The 21,685-nt window shown below is 39.6% G+C and overlaps 1 protein-coding gene across 1 annotated transcript in view; it reads left to right on the top strand.

The window, feature by feature from the left end:
• Positions 1-376: 376 nt before the first annotated feature.
• The window catches only part of CTNNA3 (catenin alpha 3), a 1,265,562-nt gene continuing 1,244,253 nt past the window's right edge, over positions 377-21,685 (top strand). The window contains exons 1-2 of the mRNA XM_081105050.1: positions 377-407; positions 14,848-14,951. Of these exons, the coding sequence (XP_080961176.1) occupies positions 14,853-14,951 (99 nt within the window). The 5' untranslated portion in view covers positions 377-407; positions 14,848-14,852. The remainder of the gene's footprint in view (positions 408-14,847; positions 14,952-21,685) is intronic.

The following is a 21,685-nucleotide window of genomic DNA, read 5'->3' on the forward strand; positions in this document are numbered from 1 at the left end:
ATGCCTGTTGTAAAATACGTTCTTTCTATTCTTAAAATTCTTAAAGCCATTTTGGAATTTATAATGTTTTGGTCACATACAATTTCTGTTTAAAAGCTCATACTGGACAGTATGTCATTATTTTATTGCAAATTTGCAAAATATAATTTCAAACCTAATTCTGCTGTTTGATGCCGCCCTTCACTGCTGTGTTGCTTTAAGGGCACCCATCCCCCCTTCCTGCTTGAGCCGCTGTGTCCTGTCAGTCATCCTGAAATACACTAGGGTGCTTGTCAGGCTGTTTGCTAACAGATGCATCATAAGCCAAACTGTGAGCCATGATAGTGGCACTGAATTTCTAAACATAAGCAATTGCTTAGACAATTGGTTTAGTGTCTGTATATGGGCAATACTCTGTCCTGCAGTAGGTGAGTGAGTGTCAAACTTTTTAAAATCAAACTTTGCTGTAAGACAAAGCCTAATGATTATAGATGATCTGTTGCTTCCGTTCGATAACTTTGGGGAAATGAGAGGACATTATTTCTATAAAATGGGATGACTAGAAATGATTATGTTGTGCATTTATTTCTTTTATAACTAATTTTCCTTTTAATAACACTAAACTCTAAACTACTTTATGAAAGCTCCAATTTTATAAATATCTACTTTTCTAAGTAAATTAGCAGGCCTTTCAGATTGAGATAAAAATGTGATTCTCTTGCTAATCATCTTTCACAACTCGGGCAGACTCAGTTGAGCAGAGGCTCAATTCTGCAAGTTGGAGTGTTTATTAGTGGTTTTTAAACTAGCGCTAAAACAAATTCTCATGTGCCAATGCCCAAGTTATAGTAGTCTTACATCACAGCATTTTTAAATTCCTACAGTGTAACTGAGCTATTACTACTTGAGTAACTGTATGCAAGACACCTGAAGCTTTACATTCTTTAGACATAAAACTTGTGCAGCAAGCAGGTTCTTTGTGCAGACAATTTAATTTCTCTTATGGGCCTCTAACCTTAAATTGTGCATGGGTACTTTTCCTGTAGCTTTTGTATGCAGCCTTAAATATTTTTAAACAGAAAATTGATAAAAGCAACAAACAAACAAACCCCCCAAAACCCAACCAAGGAAGTTGTAGATTTTAGTATATGTATGTTTAACATGATAGAGAGTAGTTAAGAGGCAGCAAGGAGTTAAAGTGTTAAGGCTTTATCTAGGATAAATGAAAAGAGATGGCTTCTGCAGATACATAGAATGATTATTTATTTATGCCTTACCTTGTGCTAGAAAGGATTTAAGATGACTTACAAGGCGACATGAAATTCAAGATAGAATACATTAAAAGCGGAGTGAAAGAAGAAAGAAAAACAAGTGCAAGGATATAAAACAGAGTCAGGAATAAGGCAACTCAACTGTGGTTTTATGCCGCTGGCGTATTACTGGATTGACGGGAGAGGAAATACAGGGTCACAGAAACCTTATGGGGGAATTTCATGCAAACTAGCTGTCTCCCTCACCAAGGTGGCAGTCGGAGTGAGGAGAGTCCGTTGGGCAGTGAGTATTAAGTACACTTTAAATGTCACTGGTGTTTTGAGGGGGGGGAAAAAAGAGTGAAGAATTGCTGCCCTTTCAGCCCACACACTGATTTCTGTGTCCATAAGTTTTCCAGGAGCAGGACAAAAAATTGTCCTGTTACTCAATTCACAAGAAAGAGAACAGAGGCTTCGTTTTTTGGAAACAACGGGAACTTTTCTAAATAAGGTCAACCGTCTACACATTAGAATGAACATTATTAAACCAGTGTTCTAAACAAAATACATTTCGTAATTTGGTATGAACCTAGTTCTATTTTCCCCTATTGGATTGTTGTCAATGAGATTAGCTACGGTTCTTCCTTTCACTCTTTCAAGCGAGTGATAAATTGAACTTGAATTCCAGCTTCTGTTACTTTGAAATTAACTGGATCAGTGAAATTGGGAAAAAAGTTGTTGGGAAAGGAATTCAGAGGCAGGACTTCTTAATGCATTTTGATCTTCGAATACGCAGAAAACAATCACTGTGTTGAATATCTGGGCTCCGTGCTGTGCACCATATTAAATCCAGCTTGTGTAAGTGAATGAGCTTAGACCTGTGGTGGGCAAACTGCGGCTCGAGAGCCACATGCGGCTCTTTGGCCCCTTGAGTGTGGCTCTTCCTAAGCCTTAGGAGTACCCTGATTGAGTTAATAACAAGGTACCTACCTATATAGTTTAAGTTTAAAAAATTTGGCTCTCAAAAGAAATTTCAATCGTCGCACTGTTGATATTGGGCTCTGTTGACTAATGCGTTTGCCGACCCCTGGCCTGGACACTCAGTGCTTTCACTCAATAGTATTAAAAAAAGACCAAGTGTAGCAGCTAAATTTACTAAGGATCTTCGGTGACATCTTCAGATATTAACATGATGATTCAGGGACAACTATTTGGCTCCTTTTTATTCCACTGTAAAAAAAATAAGGTAAATAAGAAATGATTATTTTTTTAAAAAGCTGTACAACATCAAAGGAAATACTGAAAGCTTTTATTTTTGTAAATACGTATAGGGGTTAACTTAGAGTTCTTACCAGAAAAAAATTATAAATCAAATAGATAACAGATCAGATGCACGGGATGACATTGAGGGTAACACACAGGTTTGAAACCTGAAAGAGAATGTTGTTATAATTGTTATTATTATTATATTAACTTAGAGAGAGGGACAGGGAGGGAGAGAGAGAGAGGCAGAAACATCGATGTGAGAGAGAAACATGAATCAGTATACACCCTGACCAGGAATCGAACCCAAACTGGCCACCTAGGTATGTGCCCTGAGTGGGAATTGAACCTGCCTCCTTTTGGTGTACGGGATGATATTTCAACCAACTGAACCACCCGGCCAGGGTCTGGGGAGAGAATAGAATTAAGAAGTTAAATAGATTTCAGGCACCAAATAAACAAAACTGAGTATTGTACCAGAGGGGTCAAGATGCTTAAAAAAAAAAGCTAACTTTTGAAAGCATTAGTTTAGAGATTCCAGTGAGAGATCCACTCAAAGCTTACAGAGCAAAATGATATCAGTGGAAATTTATAATTATACTAGGGGCCCAGTGCACAAATTTGTGCACCTTGAAAGGAACCGTGGGCCACGAGACTGCGTTGGGCACAGGGGTGAGTCTCAGCCCATCCTCTGTGCCCCTGCCTGGCCCCTCCCACTGCAGCCCCAGGTCCCTGCTCCCGTCACCTCCGCTCCCACATGCTGATGTCACCGGCCCCTCTGGCACCTGCTAATGGCATGGAGTGATTGGGGCTGGCGCCAGCAGCTGGTGCGAGTAGGACTGGCGCTATCAGTGGGTGCGAGATGCGGCTGCTGCCCTGATTGCCCATCAGGAGCAGGGGGAGGTGGAGAAGTCCTCAGGGGTGATTTGGGCCAGCAGCCACCACTCGCACCCACTGATGGTGCCGAATTCATTTATTAAGTCTAATAATTTTTTGATGGAGTCTTTAGGGTTTTCTATGTACAGTATCATGTCATCTGTGAATAATGGCAGTTTTACATCTTCTTTTCCAATTTGGATACCTTTTATTTCTTCTTCTTGTCTAATTGCTATGGCTAGCACTTCCAGTACAATGTCGAACAGGAGTGGTGAAAGTGGGTATCCCTGTCTTGTTCCTGTTCTTTGGTAAAATGGTTTTAGTTTTTGCCCATTGAGTATGATGTTGGCTGTAGGTTTGTCATATAAGGCTTTTATTATGTTGAGGTATGATCCTTCTATTCCCATTTTGCTGAGGGTTTTTATCAAGAAAGGGTGTTGGATTTTGTCAAATGCTTTTTCTGCATCAATTGATATGACTGTGTGATTTTTATCTGTGAGAGATATTCATTTTATTGTCTAAATCAAATTCCTTTTCTTGCATAATATACAATGATATGATTGTATCACAAATTGTTTATCTATTCACCTGTTGATGGAAATTTGAGTTGTTTCCAGTTCCTAATATGAATAAGGCCACTGTAAACATTTGCATATAGGTTTCTGTGTGGACATATGCTTTCTTTTTTCTAAGGAGTGGAATTATTGAATCATAGGGTGGGTATATGCTTAACTTTATAGGAAACTGCCAAGCTGTTTTCTAAAGTGGCTGTACTAGTTTTCATTTTCATAAGCAACATGTGAAATTTCCAATTTTTCTGTTAGTTAGATCTAGGCAGGGCTTGATTAGATTTAGGTTCAATTTTTGAATACCTATAGGTGATGTGCTATATTTTCAATTGTGCCCGGTCAGGAGGCATAGAGTCTGGGTTGTCTCACTTTTGGTGTTGTTAGATTAGCTAGTGCATTCAGGTTTACAAAGCCTGATTCTCAAAGTTCCCATTAATCATTCACCTATGGCTTTAGCCTTCATTGATGATTAATATCTAGATCTATTATTTTTAAAGGGTGGTAAATGGTGATTTCTATAATTCTGTAATACTATATTCATTTTTATTGGTTGGAATTAGCCTATAAAGAAGAACTTTTTTTAAAAAAATTATTTCACCACCCTAAAGTATATAGTTCATACCAGAAAATCAGGAAAATACTTGTTTATTTATCCCATTCTTTATCAATTTTCAGAAAAATAGGATAGTGTCTTAGACACTTGAAAGGTGATCAGTGAGGTTTTGCTTATTGAACAAATGAGTTTCTATATATTGGCTAGGCTTCAGTGCATTACATTCTTTATTCTTTTGATGCTCAAATTTCCCCGTTTTGGGTCAGTGAGAACCCCTTTAATTGGCTCCCGAGCTTTTTGACAAAACCCAAATGGGCCTTGCTTTCTAGGAAAGGATGTCCCAGTATCATTTTGTATATTCCCTGCCCTAGACCTTCAACCAGCGTTTCCATCAAGGAGTCTAGTTCCTTTTATTGGGAAATAGTATTTAGGAAAAACAATCTATGTGATAGGTTGCCATTTTGCTTATATTCATATAAAGCTAGGAAATTGGAATTGTTGTAAGAAGAAAAAATATATTTTATACTTATATTTCATTTGTCGTTTATTTTTAAAAATACATTTTAATTGATTTTTAGAGAGAGAGAGGAAGGGAGAAGGATAGAGAGATAGAAACATTGATTTGCTGCCTCCCGCATGCCCACTATTGGGGATTGAGCCTGCAACTGGGCATGTGCCCTGACCAGGAATCAAAGCAGTGACCTCTTGGTTCATGGGTTGACCCTCAACCACTGAGCCACACCAACTGGCATTTTTCTTTTTTATATTTCCCTTTTTTAATGCTTAAATCTTATTTCCTCATAACATGAATATAATTATTGATTTTCTTTATCTTAGTGTGTGTGCACTTACCTATATAGAATAAGAACATTGAATGCCATTTAAGATTACTTTGATGGTATTTGTGTCCTAGAGGTTAGCCCTCTAGGGATTAGAGTAAAATTATTGTTTTGAAGTCACTTGAAATTATTTGTGTCTGTGTGGTTACAAAGCTAACATGGAATATAGTTAAGGTTTATTTTTCTCTTGTTTGCTTTTGATTATTTGGGGTTGATTTATGAGTTAATTGTTTCTTAATAATGTAAGACATTTACATGGTTCCAAAGGCAAACTCTAAAGCTAGGTGCACGCAGAGGAGCCTAGCAGTCATCTTTGTCTCCTCTACTCTACTCTTTCCGTCCTCCTAAGGACAGCCATTGAAATTTTGTTTATCCTTTTTTTATTATTATTATTAAGAAAAGCAAGATGCAGATGTTATTGTAATATTGCCTTTCTTACATAAAGGCAGTGTATTGTAATACTGTTCTGAGCCTTGCTTTTTCACTTAAGATAGCTTGGAAGTCATTCCGTAGAAGCGTATAAGCAGCGGTTCTCAACCTGTGGGTCGCGACCCCTTTGGGGGTCGAACGACCCTTTCACAGGGGTCGCCTAAGACCATTGGAAAACACATATATAATTACATATTGTTTACAGTAGCAAAATTACAGTTATGAAGTAGCAACGAAAATAATTTTATGGTTGGGGGGGTCACCACATCATGAGGAACTGTATTAAAGGGTCGCGGCATTAGGAAGGTTGAGAACCACTGGAGAGAGCACTTACTCCTCTCTGCAGCTGGATCACACTTGTTTGTGTGGATGCATGATGGTTTCCCTTTCTTTAATTTTATCTCTCCCTGCTTTCAGTCCTTCCTTTCTTCTTCTTCTGTTTTTTTTTTTTTTTTTAATTTAAAGTGAATTGTGTTGGGCATACATTACTTTTTATTTTTGCTAGTTTATATTTGGAGTAGATTTTTAGAAATGAGATTGATGGGCCAAAAGGATGAAGATGGCTGCAGAGTAGGTAGAAGTTACATTCATCTGCTTCAGGCCCCAAACCAGATTTACAGCTAAATTAGAGAGCAATCAACCCGAATATCCAGAGACTCTGGTTTCATTTTCTTTATTCTGATAAGCAGGCTCTTATTTATTTCTAGCTAATCAGATAATAAAGAAGAAATAGGAGGGTTTTTTTGGGCTTCAAATTGCGGTTGACAAATTCCACTTTCTTTACCAGCCTCTTTTTGTTCACCACCTTTCAAAAATACCAGAATCCTCTTAGGAGAATTCTTATATACTTGAGCTGTCCTATAATAATATGGAGTAGAACTGACGCATAGACCCAGGGGATTTGTAGCAACAAAAGCCACTGTCACTTTCAAGGTGTATATGAAGGGCATGTTACTTCTGCCCTTATTGCTTAAACTTGATGCCTTACAGCTGAAGGTTATTCTTGTTCTGAGTGATTTAATAAAAGCTTCTCTGAGGTCTCACATATTATATTATTTTTTTCTTAGATCTCAATTGGACTAATTTAGTTCTTTGGCTTTTTAAATAATATGTAGGTAACTTTCATGCTGGGCTTATATGAAATGGGATCTCATAGTGTCTAGAGCCAGCCGTGGGCAAACTACGGCCCGCTTGAAATGAATAAAACTATTGAAATAAAAGACCGTACCCTTTTATGTAATGATGTTTACTTTGAATTTATATTAGTTCACACAAACACTCCATCCATGCTTTTGTTCTGGCCCTCCGGTCCAGTTTAAGAACCCATTGTGGCCCTCGAGTCAAAAAGTTTGCCCACCCCTGGTAGACACTGGTATAATTTTTTTTATGGATTTTACAAAATTAACTAACTTGAAATACATTGCTACACAGAATAATCATGGGGCATTTCTGTTATTTCTCCCTAGCTACAATTTTGAAAATGTGTGTCTTTGTGAAATATAGGGTGAGCTTTTAGTGTGAACTGGCATTTTATAAAATAGCATGAAGAATGTGTTATCAGGAGAAGTGTAATGAGGTCATCTTATAAAATTCTTATATACAGGTTATTTTTCAGTTAAATCATAAGTTGAGTTGTAACTTTTTGCTTCCTTTATTCTGGAAGGCAATTAGACTTGACCAGCCATTCATGATAAGAGGGACATAATATAAAACGGAAACAAATAGAATCTGTTGTTTCTTTGTTTATTTCAGATTGCTTAAGGCAATCTTTCAGAATTTTTTCAAACAATTTTTGCAGCTTTCATCTAGGTTGCATGTGTGGGGAAGCAAATTGTATTTTGGTACTATGGCTAGGGTAAGTACATGTTTTAATGTATTCTTCCCACACAGAATTCATCAGACCTAATTTTTTTGGGGGTAGGGGCTTAACTTGATTATTTTTCAAAGAATGTTATGTAGATGATTAAACAAAGCTTTAATAAAGAGAACTTTAAATGCTTCCAAGAAGCTTTCTAAAGTTTGAATTACAAGTTGCTAAAGATACTTACTTTTTATTATAAAGTATGACATTGTTTTGTTTTGTTAAAGCCTCGAGTTCTTGGACGTGAAGGAAATAAAAAGCACAGACTGTTGGGGACTCTGACATGTACTGCATTGTAGCACATTTAACACGTGTAGCCCTAACCCTGGAGCATACCTTCTACATGCTACTCTTGGAATTGTTTTCTAAGGGCTCGAGATCCCTTATGAGGCTTTTGTGCATTAGGAATTTTTGAAAAGGAGCATTTAGGCATGTGGCATTTCAAATTAATGCACATGTAGGAAATATGCCTTAGAATTGGAAGCCAAGAGATGCTATAGAATGAGGCACCAGAGGGAAGCTTTGTTTTAAACTTTTTTGTTATAGGAACAAAGAGTGAAAGCATTCCTGAATCATAATTATAAGCTCTATGGATGATAGAGACGTGTTCATGCTAAACGTAGAGAGTAGATGCTGCTCTTCTGCTGAAAAGGGAATAATAATATCAACTAATATTTGTGGAGCCATTGGTAGGTGTCAGAGATACAGGCCAGTTATGGTTTTTGTAAGGATCTTCGTGTTTAATCTTCAACAGGTTAAATAAGAACCTGCTTATGCGCTCGCTCCCCACCCTATACTAGTACTACTTCTCCTCCTCCTTCTCCCCTGTTCTTCCTCCTCCTCCCCTTCCTCCTCCTCGTCCTTCTAGGCTGGAGTGATCCTTCCAGAATATAAACCAGACCATGTTCCTTAGTGCTCAAACCCATGCAGTATTTTGCGTTGGGCTCCACATGGTCAGCAGCCCCCCCCCCCCCCCCATTATCTTTCTGATTTCTCCTACGAACTTCTGTGTAGTTCTCTCTACTCCATTTACACTGGCTTCCTTGCTGTCCCCAACCATGCCAGCAGTCTCCTGTCGTAAGGATTTTGCTCTACCTGTTATCTCTGCCTGGAACGCTCTTCTCCCAGCTGTCCGCTTGGCTCATTTCCTCACTTCTTCAGTCTTTGCTCAAATCTCTCCCCTTCTCAGTGAGGCTAATCTTGATCGTATTTAACACTGCAGTGTGCTCCTAACTTCTCTGGCACCTAATCCTACTCACTGTGCTTCATTTTCAATTTTTTATCGTAGCATGTCATTTTCTAATGTGCTAAACAATTTCTAAAATTATATTTATTATTTATGGTCTTCCCCTCCCCATGCCTGCCACAAACTAGAAACTAGAAACGCAATAAATATGAATTGAATGAATAAGTGAATGATGCCTGGTCGTCTAGGGGTGCCTCTGATCTCACACTGTTTTGGTCTTATGGTGACCAAAAGGCTCGGTAGAGGATCTTATACAGATTATTGATCTCCAAGTACATGCATGGAAAGTAATTATAAAGTTAAGGAAAATATCTGAAAAGAGAGAAACCAGCGATTTCCTCATTATATATATTAGGCAATTGCCTGATTTTATTGACTTTCTGAGAAAGCTGAGATCCTTTTTCTTTCTTTTTTTTTTTTTTTGCGAAGTAAGTAAAGGATATGTGTATTTCTTGGAAGGTCAAACAAGCCAGCAAATGATTTTATTGGATGCATGTAGGTGGGCTATGGTGTGATGGATGTGGGCTTGGAAAAACAGGTGTATGTAGAGACTGTCGTAGAAATTGTTTATTATAGTGTCCTCTTTCCATTTTATTTCACTGTAGCCGAGACTGAGTAGTGTAAAATCAACTGTGATAATACCGTGCAGCAACTTCCCCATGCCCCTTTCCTTTTCTTTACTTAAATGTGTTTAATTAAAATTTAGGTTTTTTGTGTGTCAATTAACCTTTGGTTCTAATCTTTCACATTGTTCCTAACTGAATTATGATTATCTTTCTGAAGGGGACCAGTGGTGGAGAGTGAGGTTGACAAAGTTTTGTAATAAATTTTTAATGACAATGAAAAAAAAAGCTCTCTTTTATGACATTGTTTCACTACTAGTTGCTCACCTTTTCTGATATTTGGAAAGTGTAGAGTATTAGGCAAGGTTAACATTTGTGATGATGGTGGGGATAGTTCCCCTTTATATCTCACTCACTAGAGCTTCTTTAAATGAGATCCAGATGAATCTCATGAAGCCCAAGGCACTTTTGATAGAAGTATTGACATGATCAATGCACTTTGAACTTGAGGAGATGGTGTTAATGTGTGGGGCTCTCTAAGACCAATTTTTGACTGGTAGGAACAAATGTCCAGATTCTACAAGATGGAATGTTAGGAGGCCAAAATAAAATTCTGAATTTAGGGGAAAATAAAAATTAATTGTCCAAATATATGATGGGGAGACTTGGGTTTACAGTAATCCTTGAAAAAAAAAAAAGACTGGAACAGTTCAGTTGAAAAGTGGGTATAAAGTTAGATTAATAAGGTAATTATGATGATTGTGTCATGGAATTTAATAATCTGAGAATCAGCTACTACCTTACAGATTGTGGTACAGAAGTTTATTTTTTAAGAAATTAAATATGTGGTATTGGAGTCCACATATTGGTTATTACATCCAAAAGACCCAGAAGATTTTTATAAGAAATAACATTATTCAAATAATAATTATTTGTAGTTCCTGTCTGTCTCCCAACGTGTACCTTCCACACTCTATAAAGCCACCTCCGTTGGATAAAAGTGGCAGCTTTCAACTCAATAGGGAAGAACTTTATAAAAGAAACCACTGGCATCTACTGGTATAGTGAGCATCTCATCATATCTGACCGTCTTAGCCCAGTACATTGTTGAAATGAAGGATATTGTAGAAGGTATTCTTGAATGGTCTGGGAGGTACTCACTGACTCTTAAGATTTTAAGAATTATAAGATGTAAATGCTTTGGAATGTGATACCTGCAAGTTAGTAGAATTTTTGCTTTGGCTCTACACTGTGATGTTGCTACAGGAGGTTGGTAACAATCTGTCAGACTTTGACCTTGCTTTGACTCCACTTGCAAAATTCTGCAGTTCTTGCCCATGATTGCCGTGATCTCCAATATCTGGGTAATTACATCCAAAAGACCCAGGAGATTTTTACAAGAAACAGAATTATTCAAATAGTAACTATATGTAGCCAAGGTTCTTCAAGGACTTGTTGGCTTATTACTTTATATATTTTTTGGCATGAAAATACGAACTCAACAACTTTCTAACTTAGTGTGTATTAAAGGCAGGATCACATAGTTAGGAGATAATTTGGCCAGATTAGGTTTGTCTTTTATCTCTTGACTGGAAAACACTCTTCGAATAGGATTATATATGATGTGGACAATTTTTACTCCCCTTAATTTTTAGTTTCCTTGCCTCTAATTCTGGTGCTCAGTGTAGCTTTGAAAACCCTTGTGAGTTTTGCAGTGAAAGGACATGTTTGTAAAGGCCATGAAGGTTCACTTAGATCTTATTTTAGTTCATAACAGTGCCCTCTACTTCTTGTCCCTGAGATTAAAGAACAAAGCAATATCAGCAACCTTGACTTGATTTATATGTAGGATAGTTCCTGTCATGATAGGAGTAACAAGTAAGCCCTTTTGTGAGTACATATTTAATAGAACCCAGTGGTTCTGGATCTGAAGGACATATTTTATTGTATAGATTGGCTTTGAGCTATGCAGAAAGGTCACCCTGGGAATATCCTATCTGTCAATTTAGATTTGCTTGTGTTAGAGGGAATCAAAGTGATAGATGGAATGACTGGAAAAAACAAAACCAAATAGAAAAACCTAACCAAACAAAACATTTCAGTCCTGCGAAAGCATGTAAGAGAAACCATTTGGCAATAGTGTTGGGATCCTTTCATGGAGCATATCTCCTGCATTTTAGATGAATAGCTGAGAAAAGAAATCATGTTTTTACTTTAGAAAGGAAGTAAAACCAGTGAAAAGGAGAGAGAAGCAAGACAGTAAAGGGCTAAACCATAGGGATATGTGTCTTTATATATTGACTAGGAGCCCGGTGCATGGATTCGTGCACTGGTGGGGGTCCCTTGGCCTGGCCTGCGGGGATTGGGCTGAAACCAGCTCTCTGACATCCCCCGAGGGGTCCCAGATTGCAAGAGGGTGCAGGCCAGGCCAAGGGACCCCACTGGTGTATGATTGGGGCTGGGGAGGGACCACAGGATGACTCCAGGGCATGTCCGGCCCGTCTTGCCCAGTCCTGATCAGCTGGACCCCAGCAGCAAGCTAACCTACCAGTGGGAGTGTCTGCCCCCTGGTGGTCAGTGCGACTGGTCAAATGGTTGAACGAACGGTCGGACACTTAGCATATTAGGCTTTTATTATATAGGATATGTCAACTATGTGACTGTTACGACCAAACGACTGGTCAGCCAGTTGCTATATTTGCACTGACCACCAGGGGACAGATGCTCAACGCGCTTCCATAGTCAACCTCCAACCTCCCATGGCCAGCCAACCTCTCCCGATCCCTCCCCCCGGCCAGCAAACCTCCTGCGGTCCCTTCTCCCATCCCTCCCCCTGTCCCACTGGCCCTGTCCAGCAGCAGGCAGGCCCTGTCTGGCAGCTGGCAGGCCCCCAGGCCCTAATTGCAGGCCCCCAGACCCTGGCTGGCAGCTGGCAGCCGGCAGCCCCCAGCTGGCCTGGCCCCTATCAGAACTGGGTGAGACAGCCCTGATAGGCCCTGATTGCCGGCCAGGCCTAGCATCCCCACCCATGCATGAATTTCGTGCACTGGACCTCTAGTACCATTATAATAGTAATTTATACTTTCATTTGAAAAGATATTCAAATAATATTTTTTCACTTAATACACCTTGAATAATGATTTTTTCAAGGTAAAAATAGGTTTTAAAGAGTAAAAATAATTTAAAAAGTAAAGAAATTTATTTTGATTCCAATTAAACTATCAAAAATGTGCTACATTTAACAATGTGTACTCTGTCTTTGCAATCAACAATGTCATTAGGTTTTATATAAAACTCTCAACATTTACAGTAGTTTTTAGTAGATGAATAAGTAATATATGATAGCTACTTGAAAACATGGATAGAGTAATCTTAGGACACTCAACACATAAGTTGTCTTTTTTCTCCTCATTTCAAATTGGTTATTATAATTTCCTGAATTGACTAGAAAAATGTTTCAATGCTATACACAAAATAATTAGTATGCATTAGTGTTTTTAATAATAGTCAACTTTGGAGTATGTAATTTTACTTAAATGCTTTCATAGATTATTAAATTTGTCATAAGTGTTTTTTTTTAGACTTTTTGAGTATTTCTCTTTGTTTTTAATATCAAACTTTGCTAAAGACACATGAAAGAATTATAAGTTTTGTGAGTATATTTGATGAGAATCATATTTGAAATCCACTATTTTCATTATGTGCACATTTTTATGTTAAGTCACTGAGGACAGCCTGTTGGCAGATTTCCATTATTCTCAAGAATACTTCAAATATCCATTTTTATTGTCAAAGAATTGTGAAGCATAGTCATGTGGCATAACATCTGAAGAGCAGCAAGATTTCTGGACTCTTCAGTATTTGTCTCTATTAAAAAAACCCAAATTACATTATTAGTGTAACAATTAGAGTATGTCAAGATAAGAATCAATTAGGATAATTGTTTAGTTATAGGATGGTTGTGTGTGTGTGTGAATCTCTCTGCTGGGTATCAGGTGTACAGTGTGGAAGAGCCTTGGTGAAGCACTGAGCTTTTCATTGACACACTCAGAGAGAGATCATGATTCTCTTCAAATATATACATAACACATTTATGGGTACAGGAAAAGGATCCAGTAGAGTGGGAGAGGTTGAAGAGCAAAGAGATGCTGATTTTATGGTGTCAGGCCAGTGGGAGTTGAAAAAAGCTAGTAAGGGAATGGGGGTAGACTCTCAGGGGAAGGAGCTGGGAGGAAACATGAGCCCTACCCTGAGATTCTGCTATCTCTTAGGGGCTGGAGGCAGGGGTATAAGAAAAACAACAGTTCTTTCCTCTAGAATCACTGAGATTCAGAGGAACCTTGAAGGGATTGATTCTGGATAAGAGAGATACCATGAAAATGTACGCTCACTCATTCATTCATTCATTCATCCATTTACTCATTCATGCATCCATCCATTCATTCACCTATAAATCCATCATCAGTCCATTCATAGAGCCAATCAGCAAATTAAAGAGGAAACAATTATTCGCCCTTACATCTACAATAATAAATAAACTAAAATGAAAGTAATATTCTCTATTTCTTTTTTTGTTTTAGTGTCTATGGGTATCATAGGGAATATCAGGATCCTTCCTAGGGGAAGATTCTTGTTTTCCTAGCCTGCAAATATGAGAAATTATAGAAGAAAATGGGTAATAGCTAAGTGGGAAGATTTTTGCATTGATAGTAATACACATTTCTGTGGACTATACATTTATTTTTTGAGAATTTATTATCTTTATCTTAAATATGATTTATTTAATTGTAAGTATACATAAATTTTTAAATTACACTTATTATCAATGTCTTCTCAGAGCTGCTTCTTTCTTTTTATAACTATGCCAATTTATATTAGTTTCTTTTCTGTACAGGAAAGTAAATTGCCTCCAACTTTCTTCTCCAATCAAAATCCTCAAACAATACCCCAAACAAGTAGAGATGTGTCAGATGTCTTACAAAGTCCTACCTGGCTCCTCATCTGAGTCACCATTAACAAGAACAGGGAAACTATGGGCTCTGGCTGCCTCAGGGCTATGGTGTGATGGAAGTCAAAGGACTTGAGTACCGTGAGGCATATCTCACCAGCTTGGCCATTCCTTTTCACTAAGACTCCTGATCAAATGCAAAGCCTCCAGGGTGGAGTGATTATTTTAGTCATGGATATGCTAGCACAGATTAATTATTTGGAGGACCTGAGCTCAGACAGCACGACCTCCAAGAACACTTGGAGAATATCTCACTTCTCTGTCGGTGGACTTGACACCTTGGTCCTTGGAGGGCTACAGCTGATAGTAGGAAGAGGGCCTGAAATCTCATGCACTCTCTGGTTTTAATTAGTGCCTTCCTTTAGAACATATTTTTTTAAATTAATAAATGTATTTTATTTTTGTGCACAGGCAGCATGTCAGCTGAAACACCAGTCACACTGAATATTGACCCCCAGGATCTGCAGGTCCAAACATTCACTGTAGAGAAGCTACTGGAGCCTCTCATAATCCAGGTATTAAATGCATGGAAATTACAACGTAGAGTAACTGCAGAAGAACTTAAAAAATGTGGGAAAAATAGATAATGAACCAAGAGAAGCTTTGATTTTTATAAAATGAATGGCATTAACTTTTGAACAATAATAGATACAGAGGCAGAGCTGCCTCAAACAGATTGTCAAACTGCAGCGGGAAGGCCGGGTAGGGTTGGGGGGCAGGAGGGAGGGGGGTAAGAGATCAACCAAAGGACTTGTATGCATGCATATAAGCATAACCAATGGACATAAGACACTGGGTGATAGGGGAGGCTAGGGGACTGTCAAGGGCGGGGGGGGGGGGGAGGAAGGACAAATATGTAGTACCCTTTGTAATACTTTAAGCAATAAAAAATAAAAAAATATATAACATTAAAAAAATGAATGGCATCTAAAATTATCATTTAAAGTATTGTTAAAATGTAAAAAAGTCTGTATTTAGTAATAATAATAAAATTCTGAAAGCTCTCCCCCCTGATTTTCTTTTAAAAGCAACAGCAGTAATAATATGTATATGTAGTTTTCAAAGCACCTATATATGTAATATATTCTCTGGTTATATTGGAAAACATTCCAAAAGAAGTTCATGATCTTTAAATGGATAGTACCACTAGATAAAGCTATCAATTTAGTAGCCACATTAGAAAAATTCTCACCTTTCCTCATTATTTATCTTCATTTTATATTCCTTTGCTTTTAAGGTTTCATGGATATTACTTACCACCTCTGTGTATAACTCAAAGTCAAAATTACATTTTAATTTTTGGAGTAATTGGTCACAATACTATTATGTTACTCCGACTTCAAAATTCATTTATCCGTAAATCTTTTTTCTGCTCTTCTTATAGTTACCAGAGCCTTCCCCACCAAACTTGATTTATCTCTAATCTATTTTTTTCTTTCTGGGCACAGGTAAATCACTAGGTCATTTTGCAGGAATGCTCAGCCTGGGATATCTTTCAATCATTCACTTTCATTTTTTTCTGTGTGATAACTTACAAAGTTGCATCCCTCTGTAATAAATTCCTCCAATGGATCAGAAATATTTTTCCTCAGCAATTACATTTTTATGATTGCAGTTGTAGACATCTGCACTTTATCACTTTCAAGAGCCAAGTTTGGCAATGCATTTATGCAGAATTACGATGAAAAGAATTTACATCTCTATGTTGTATACTCTCTGAAGGAGACATAAACTTCTAGATCGTGCTACAGTCATTACATAATGGAAATGTCTATAATCTTATTTGCCACAAAATATGATTTGCTATGTGTCAGATTCATGTTGAATATAAGCTAAAAGAATTGACTTACTCAAAATCCTTTAGGATAAAAATAACAAACTCCTTAGAATATGTTATGTCTTATAAAGTGTTTTTTTTTTTGGGGGGGGGGCAAAGTTTTAAACGTATTTTCTGATGTAAACATATCCCATGTTTTCAGGAGATAAATACAGAGTTATATCAATAGTAATAAACATTATTCCTCTGGCTCTCACCTCCAACTCTTCCAGTTTCTGCTTAGTACAGGCACTCAGGGACCCATCCCAACATTTCTCTTACCCAGTTGTACAGGGTTAAGAGAACAGGATGAATCATACCAGGGCCATGAAAATGTTCACCCGGATGTGACATGTCAAAGCAAGTGATGTGGTCAGTGTGGATGCTGGCTGTTTGATCCTGCCCTGTGCCCAGGGGGATGGGTACATTACTGAACAGCCCCCATCACCGTCACCTTCGCATGGCCTTCATTTCAGGGTTTCTTTTTTGCCACGTCTTCATTTGCTGTCAAGTCACCTTTCCACCCTGGTCACAGCTGACGTTATGCGGGGGGTGGCGGGGGGGGGGGGTGGCGGGCACCTGGCTTATGGACACTCAGATACAGGTTGGCAAGAAGCCTATGAGGCAGGAGAGCTGTGCCTCTGGGCGATAATGGTGAATTGGTCCTGTCACCATCCTCTTTGGGAAACTGACTCTATACCGAGAGCGAAAGCAGTTGGTACCTAGGGTTACAGTTTTATTGTTGCAAATGCAAAGCTAAAAGATGCACAGAAGTAGAGACCTGGGGGAGAGTTCTGGTGAAGCAATTTTCCAATTCAAGTCCCCTAAGTTTCTGCTGTTGAGGGACAATAAGATGAACTGGTCACCAAGGTTTCAATGGATGATTCCAATTTCCAAACCACAGTTTAATCTCAGAAGTATACTTCAGCCACTGTGGGGTTTCACAGTTTCCTTGAGCACCGGCCATGCTTGCTTTTCTTATGTAATCGGATTCCCTGGCCTCCTACCTCCTCATCGGTGGCTGGAAGTTCAGAAGAACTTCCATTGGCAGTAGCAATCCAGGGTTCCTGTGATTGCCCTCCTTGTGCTGGAATAGAGGTTTCCCTGCAAAGCCTCCAAATGTTGGGGTATCCGAGGTATGACTTACCTGTGCTCCCAAACCAGTCTGTCTGCCAAGCGTTTCCGTTTCACCCGGCTTCATTTTGTTGATGGTGGACAGTAACCGCCAATGATGCCCATTGTGAGACCGAAAATGGACACGTCAACGTGTCTGTGCCCCAGCTGCCTCCACAGCTGTGAATCCTCAAGGTGGTGAAAAGGCACTCGGCTCCCCCAGAAGAGGGTAGAACGCCCCTCCTCCCAACTGTGCTTCACTCGTCACCTGGGCCCCGTGAGCAATGCCTGCACCTCCAGGCACACAGCAGTCCTCAGGAAAACAACCCCTTCCATCCCCTTTGGGCCCCTCCTCCTTAGAGTCAGATCCAGCCCTAGTGGCTGGAGGGTGAGTAGTTAGTCCTTCCTCCTCCTTTTCTTTCCTCCCGGCTCCCAGGCAGAACCTCTCTGCCACCCCACTCTCAGCATTGTTTCTTTCTCCCCTCTTTCAGCCGAGGGAAAAACCAAAAAGAAAACAAAAGCAACCATGAATATAAATTTATGCAAATATAGATGCCTAGATGCCCACAGGGTTCCTTTCCTTCTGTTCCACAGACAGACCCGATGGACTTTCAGGTAGCAGAAGAGGGCGTGCTCTGGCTTTCTAGCCTCCTAGATGATAATTTCCTTTGTTTCTTTCAGTAAAGGATTCAAGTTGCATTTGTTTGTGCTTATTTTCCCCTGTCGTTTCAGTAGGCCATTTTGAATGAGCATGACGGCATTTACTTAAATTTCCTTGGTTTTATCTCCAAGTTTCTTTTTTTTTTTTTGGTAGCCTCGATAATTAATCGATTACTAGAATTTATATCAGAATTAATCTTGAAGGTTCCAAGGAAATCTCAAAGTCAAGTGTACACACATGCAGTATTCTTATAAATTATAAACAAATATTAGAATTTTGATTCTAACCTTAACAAATACCCTTAAAAGTTAGTAAATTAAATGTTTTTTAAACACTTATAGGCTCAAGACTCAATAAGTATGAAGATGTTATTTTTATGGTAGAATGAAGAAATAAACTTAATTCTACCTCAATAACATTTTAAACCTTAAGGTAACTCAGTATAGTTGAGTTGATTCCAATAAAGTGAATTCTTCTATTTGTGCATTCTTTTACTGCTTGAAAACTGCTCCATTGGGAAAGTTCTTAGGCTGTAGTATTTCTTGAGAAACAGATAGCCAAGAAGGAAGCCACTCTTAAAATAAGGGTAAGAAAAACGAGTAGCTAATTGATTAAAATAGTGTGAGTCCTGCTGGAGTATGCGTGGCTGCGCATACAAAGGATGCCCCCTCTCCCCCCCCCCGCCCCCCCCCCCCCCCCCACACACACAACCTGGTACCTTGCAGATGAGCTGTGGGCAGATGTCAGTCTCTGCACATGCTTCACCTCTTCTCAGCTTGCTCAGGGACCTTTTGTCAGACTGATTTTCTTTCTCCCCATTCCAGTGTTGCTGCCCTGTTGTTCTGGGCTCTCTGACCATCCCAATCCACTCCACTTCTGCTAATGCTTTATCTTTCAATCCCAGCTCATCTATTCCCCACAAATACCCGCCTCTAGCTTAGCTATAGAATTAAGATCTTTCTCTCTTTTATTTTTTTAAAAATATTTTTATTAATTTCAGAGATGAAGGGATAGGGAGAGAGAATCATTGATCCGCTGCCTCCTGCACGCCCCCAAAGTGGAGATGGAGCCTGCAACCCGGGCATGTGCCCTGACAGAGAATGGAACCTTGATCTCCTGGTTCATAGGTTGATGCTCAACCACTGAACCACACAGGCTGGCTCTTTTTAATCTTTTTTAAAATTTTTGGTTAATCTTTACCTGAGGATATTTTTTTCCATTGGTTTTTAGAGAGTGGAAGGGAAGGATAGAAAGGGGAGAGAGAGAGAGAGAGAGAGAGAGAGAGAGAGAGAGAGAGAGAGAGAGAGAAGCATCAATGTGAGAGACACACATCAATTGGTTGCCTCGTGCACATGGCCCGATCAGGGCTGAGGATTGAACCTGTAACCCAGGTACATGCCCTTGACCAGGAATTGAACTCCCCCTTCGGTGCACAGGCTAATGCTCTAACCACTTAGCTCACCAGTCAGAGCAAGCACTTTCTCTTATAAACTAACTCTATAGAGAGCCAGGTAGTATAGATTGATAAGTCCAGATCCCCTTGCCCTTTTAGTGGAAAATTGCTAGATTGAAGGGAGCAATTGTGGTTCAGCTGTCTAAAAGGATAGAATAGTCCATGTCTCCCAGATGTGGTCATTTTTACTGCTTGAGGCGTGAAACTACCTTTTATAGAATGCCCTGGGCTGTTTGAGAGCACCCCGCTTGTCTCAGGAGATACTCTGCAGCTGACAAATTTATGACCCTAGGGCAGTGATGGCGAACCTTTTGAGCTCAGCGTGTCAGCATTTTAAAAAACCCCAACTTAACTCTGGTGCCGTGTCACATATAGAATTGTTTTGATATTTGCAACCATAGTAAAACAAAGATTTATATTTTTGATATTTATTTTATATATTTAAATGCCATTTAACAAAGAAAAATCAACCCAAAAAATGAGTTCGCGTGTCACCCCTGACAAGCATGTCATAGGTTCGCCATCACTGCCCTAGGGCCTAGACCAGTGGTTCTCAACCTTGGCTGCACATTAGAATCACCTGGGAATCTTTTTAAAATCCTGATTTCTGGGCCTCATCCTCCAGAAATTCTGTTTCTTTGTTATGGGGTGGGGCCACAACATTAGTAAGAAAGAAACAGAATTTCCGGAGGACGAGGCCCAGAAATCAGGATTTTAAAAAGATTCCCAGGTGATTCTAATGTGCAGCAAAGGTTGAGAACTGCTGGCCTAGCCAGTGGTTGGCAAACTGCGGCTAGCGAGCCACATGCGGCTCTTTGACCCCTTGAGTGTGGCTGCGAAGTTTCAATCGCACTGTACGTGAGTGCCCGCATGTGGTATTTTGTGGAAGAGCCACGCTCAAGGGGCCAAAGAGCCGTGTGTGGCTCGCGAGCCATGGTTTGCCAACCACGGCCCTAGACCATTGGTCAGCATACTTTTTCTGTTTTGGTCTAGAATCAGATTCTCAGATAGTAAATAGTTTCAGCTTTGACAGGGTTTCTGTGCAAATCCTCTATGGTTGTAGTTTGGAAGCAGACAGTGACACTATGTAAACAAATGGATGTGTCTCTGTTCCAATAAATCTTTATTTACAAGAACAAGCAAGTGGTCAGATTTGGCTCCAGGGTACTTAATTTGTCGACCTCTGCTCTAGACTCTTTTGTCATGGATATACTCTACACTTACTGGTGAAGGAATGGTAAGAAATGGGCATTGTCCCAGACACAGTGAGGAGCCCCTGGGAGGTAAGTGATGAGGGCGTGTTCTGTGACCAAGCCCTGGAAGAGACACAAAAGCCTCACTTGGGAGGAGAGGGCTAACTAGACAGTTCAGAAAGTCCCTGTGACTGTTGAGATCTTCTTAGTCCAGTGGTTTTCAACGCTGGCTGCACATTAAAATCACGTGGGAGCTTTTAACAGTCCTGAAGCCCAGGCCACACAGGAAACCAATTAAATCAGAATCTTTGGCAGTAGGACAGGCAGTGAATTTATTTTATTTTTTTAAAATAGAATTTTATTGATCTCAGCGAGTAAGGTAGAGGGAGAGAGAGATGGGAAACATTAATGATGAGAGAGAATCATTGACCGGCTGCCTCCTGCATACCCCCTACTGGGGATCGAGCCTGCAACCCGGGCATGTGCCCTGACTGGGAATCGAACTGGCCATTTCTTGGTGCATGTGTCAATGCTCAGCCACTGAGTTACACCAGCTGGGCTCCAGGCAGTAATTTTAGAAGCCTCCAAGTGATTACAACATGGGAACCGCTCTGCTCGCCGTTATGTCAGCCAGTAGTGAGCATGGTTATGCCTTGTGGCTCAAAGCTTGACCTAGAATGGTGCCCCTTCTATGTCTTTTTTAATGAGGTTGGGTGGTGCCCATTTGGAATAAATTTATAAGGAATTTCTGGGGTAGCCTCCTGCTTCAATGCTCTGTAATATGGTCAGATAGTCCTCCAGGTCCCAATAGGACTATTAGTAGCAGATCTAGGAAAACACCCACAGCTGAGAGGTCTTGGATTCACGTTCTGAATACCTCCCTCACCCAGCAATCCACGATGGACTAGGACTCTGTGGTCGGCAAACTGCGGCTCACGAGCCACATGCGGCTCTTTGGCTCCTTGAGTGTGGCTCTTCCTAAGCCTTAGGAGTACCCTAATTAAGTTAATAAC

The sequence above is a fragment of the Myotis nattereri genome (assembly GCF_964212035.1).
Source record: "Myotis nattereri genome assembly, chromosome: 13".
NCBI classification, from domain to species: Eukaryota; Metazoa; Chordata; class Mammalia; order Chiroptera; family Vespertilionidae; genus Myotis; species Myotis nattereri.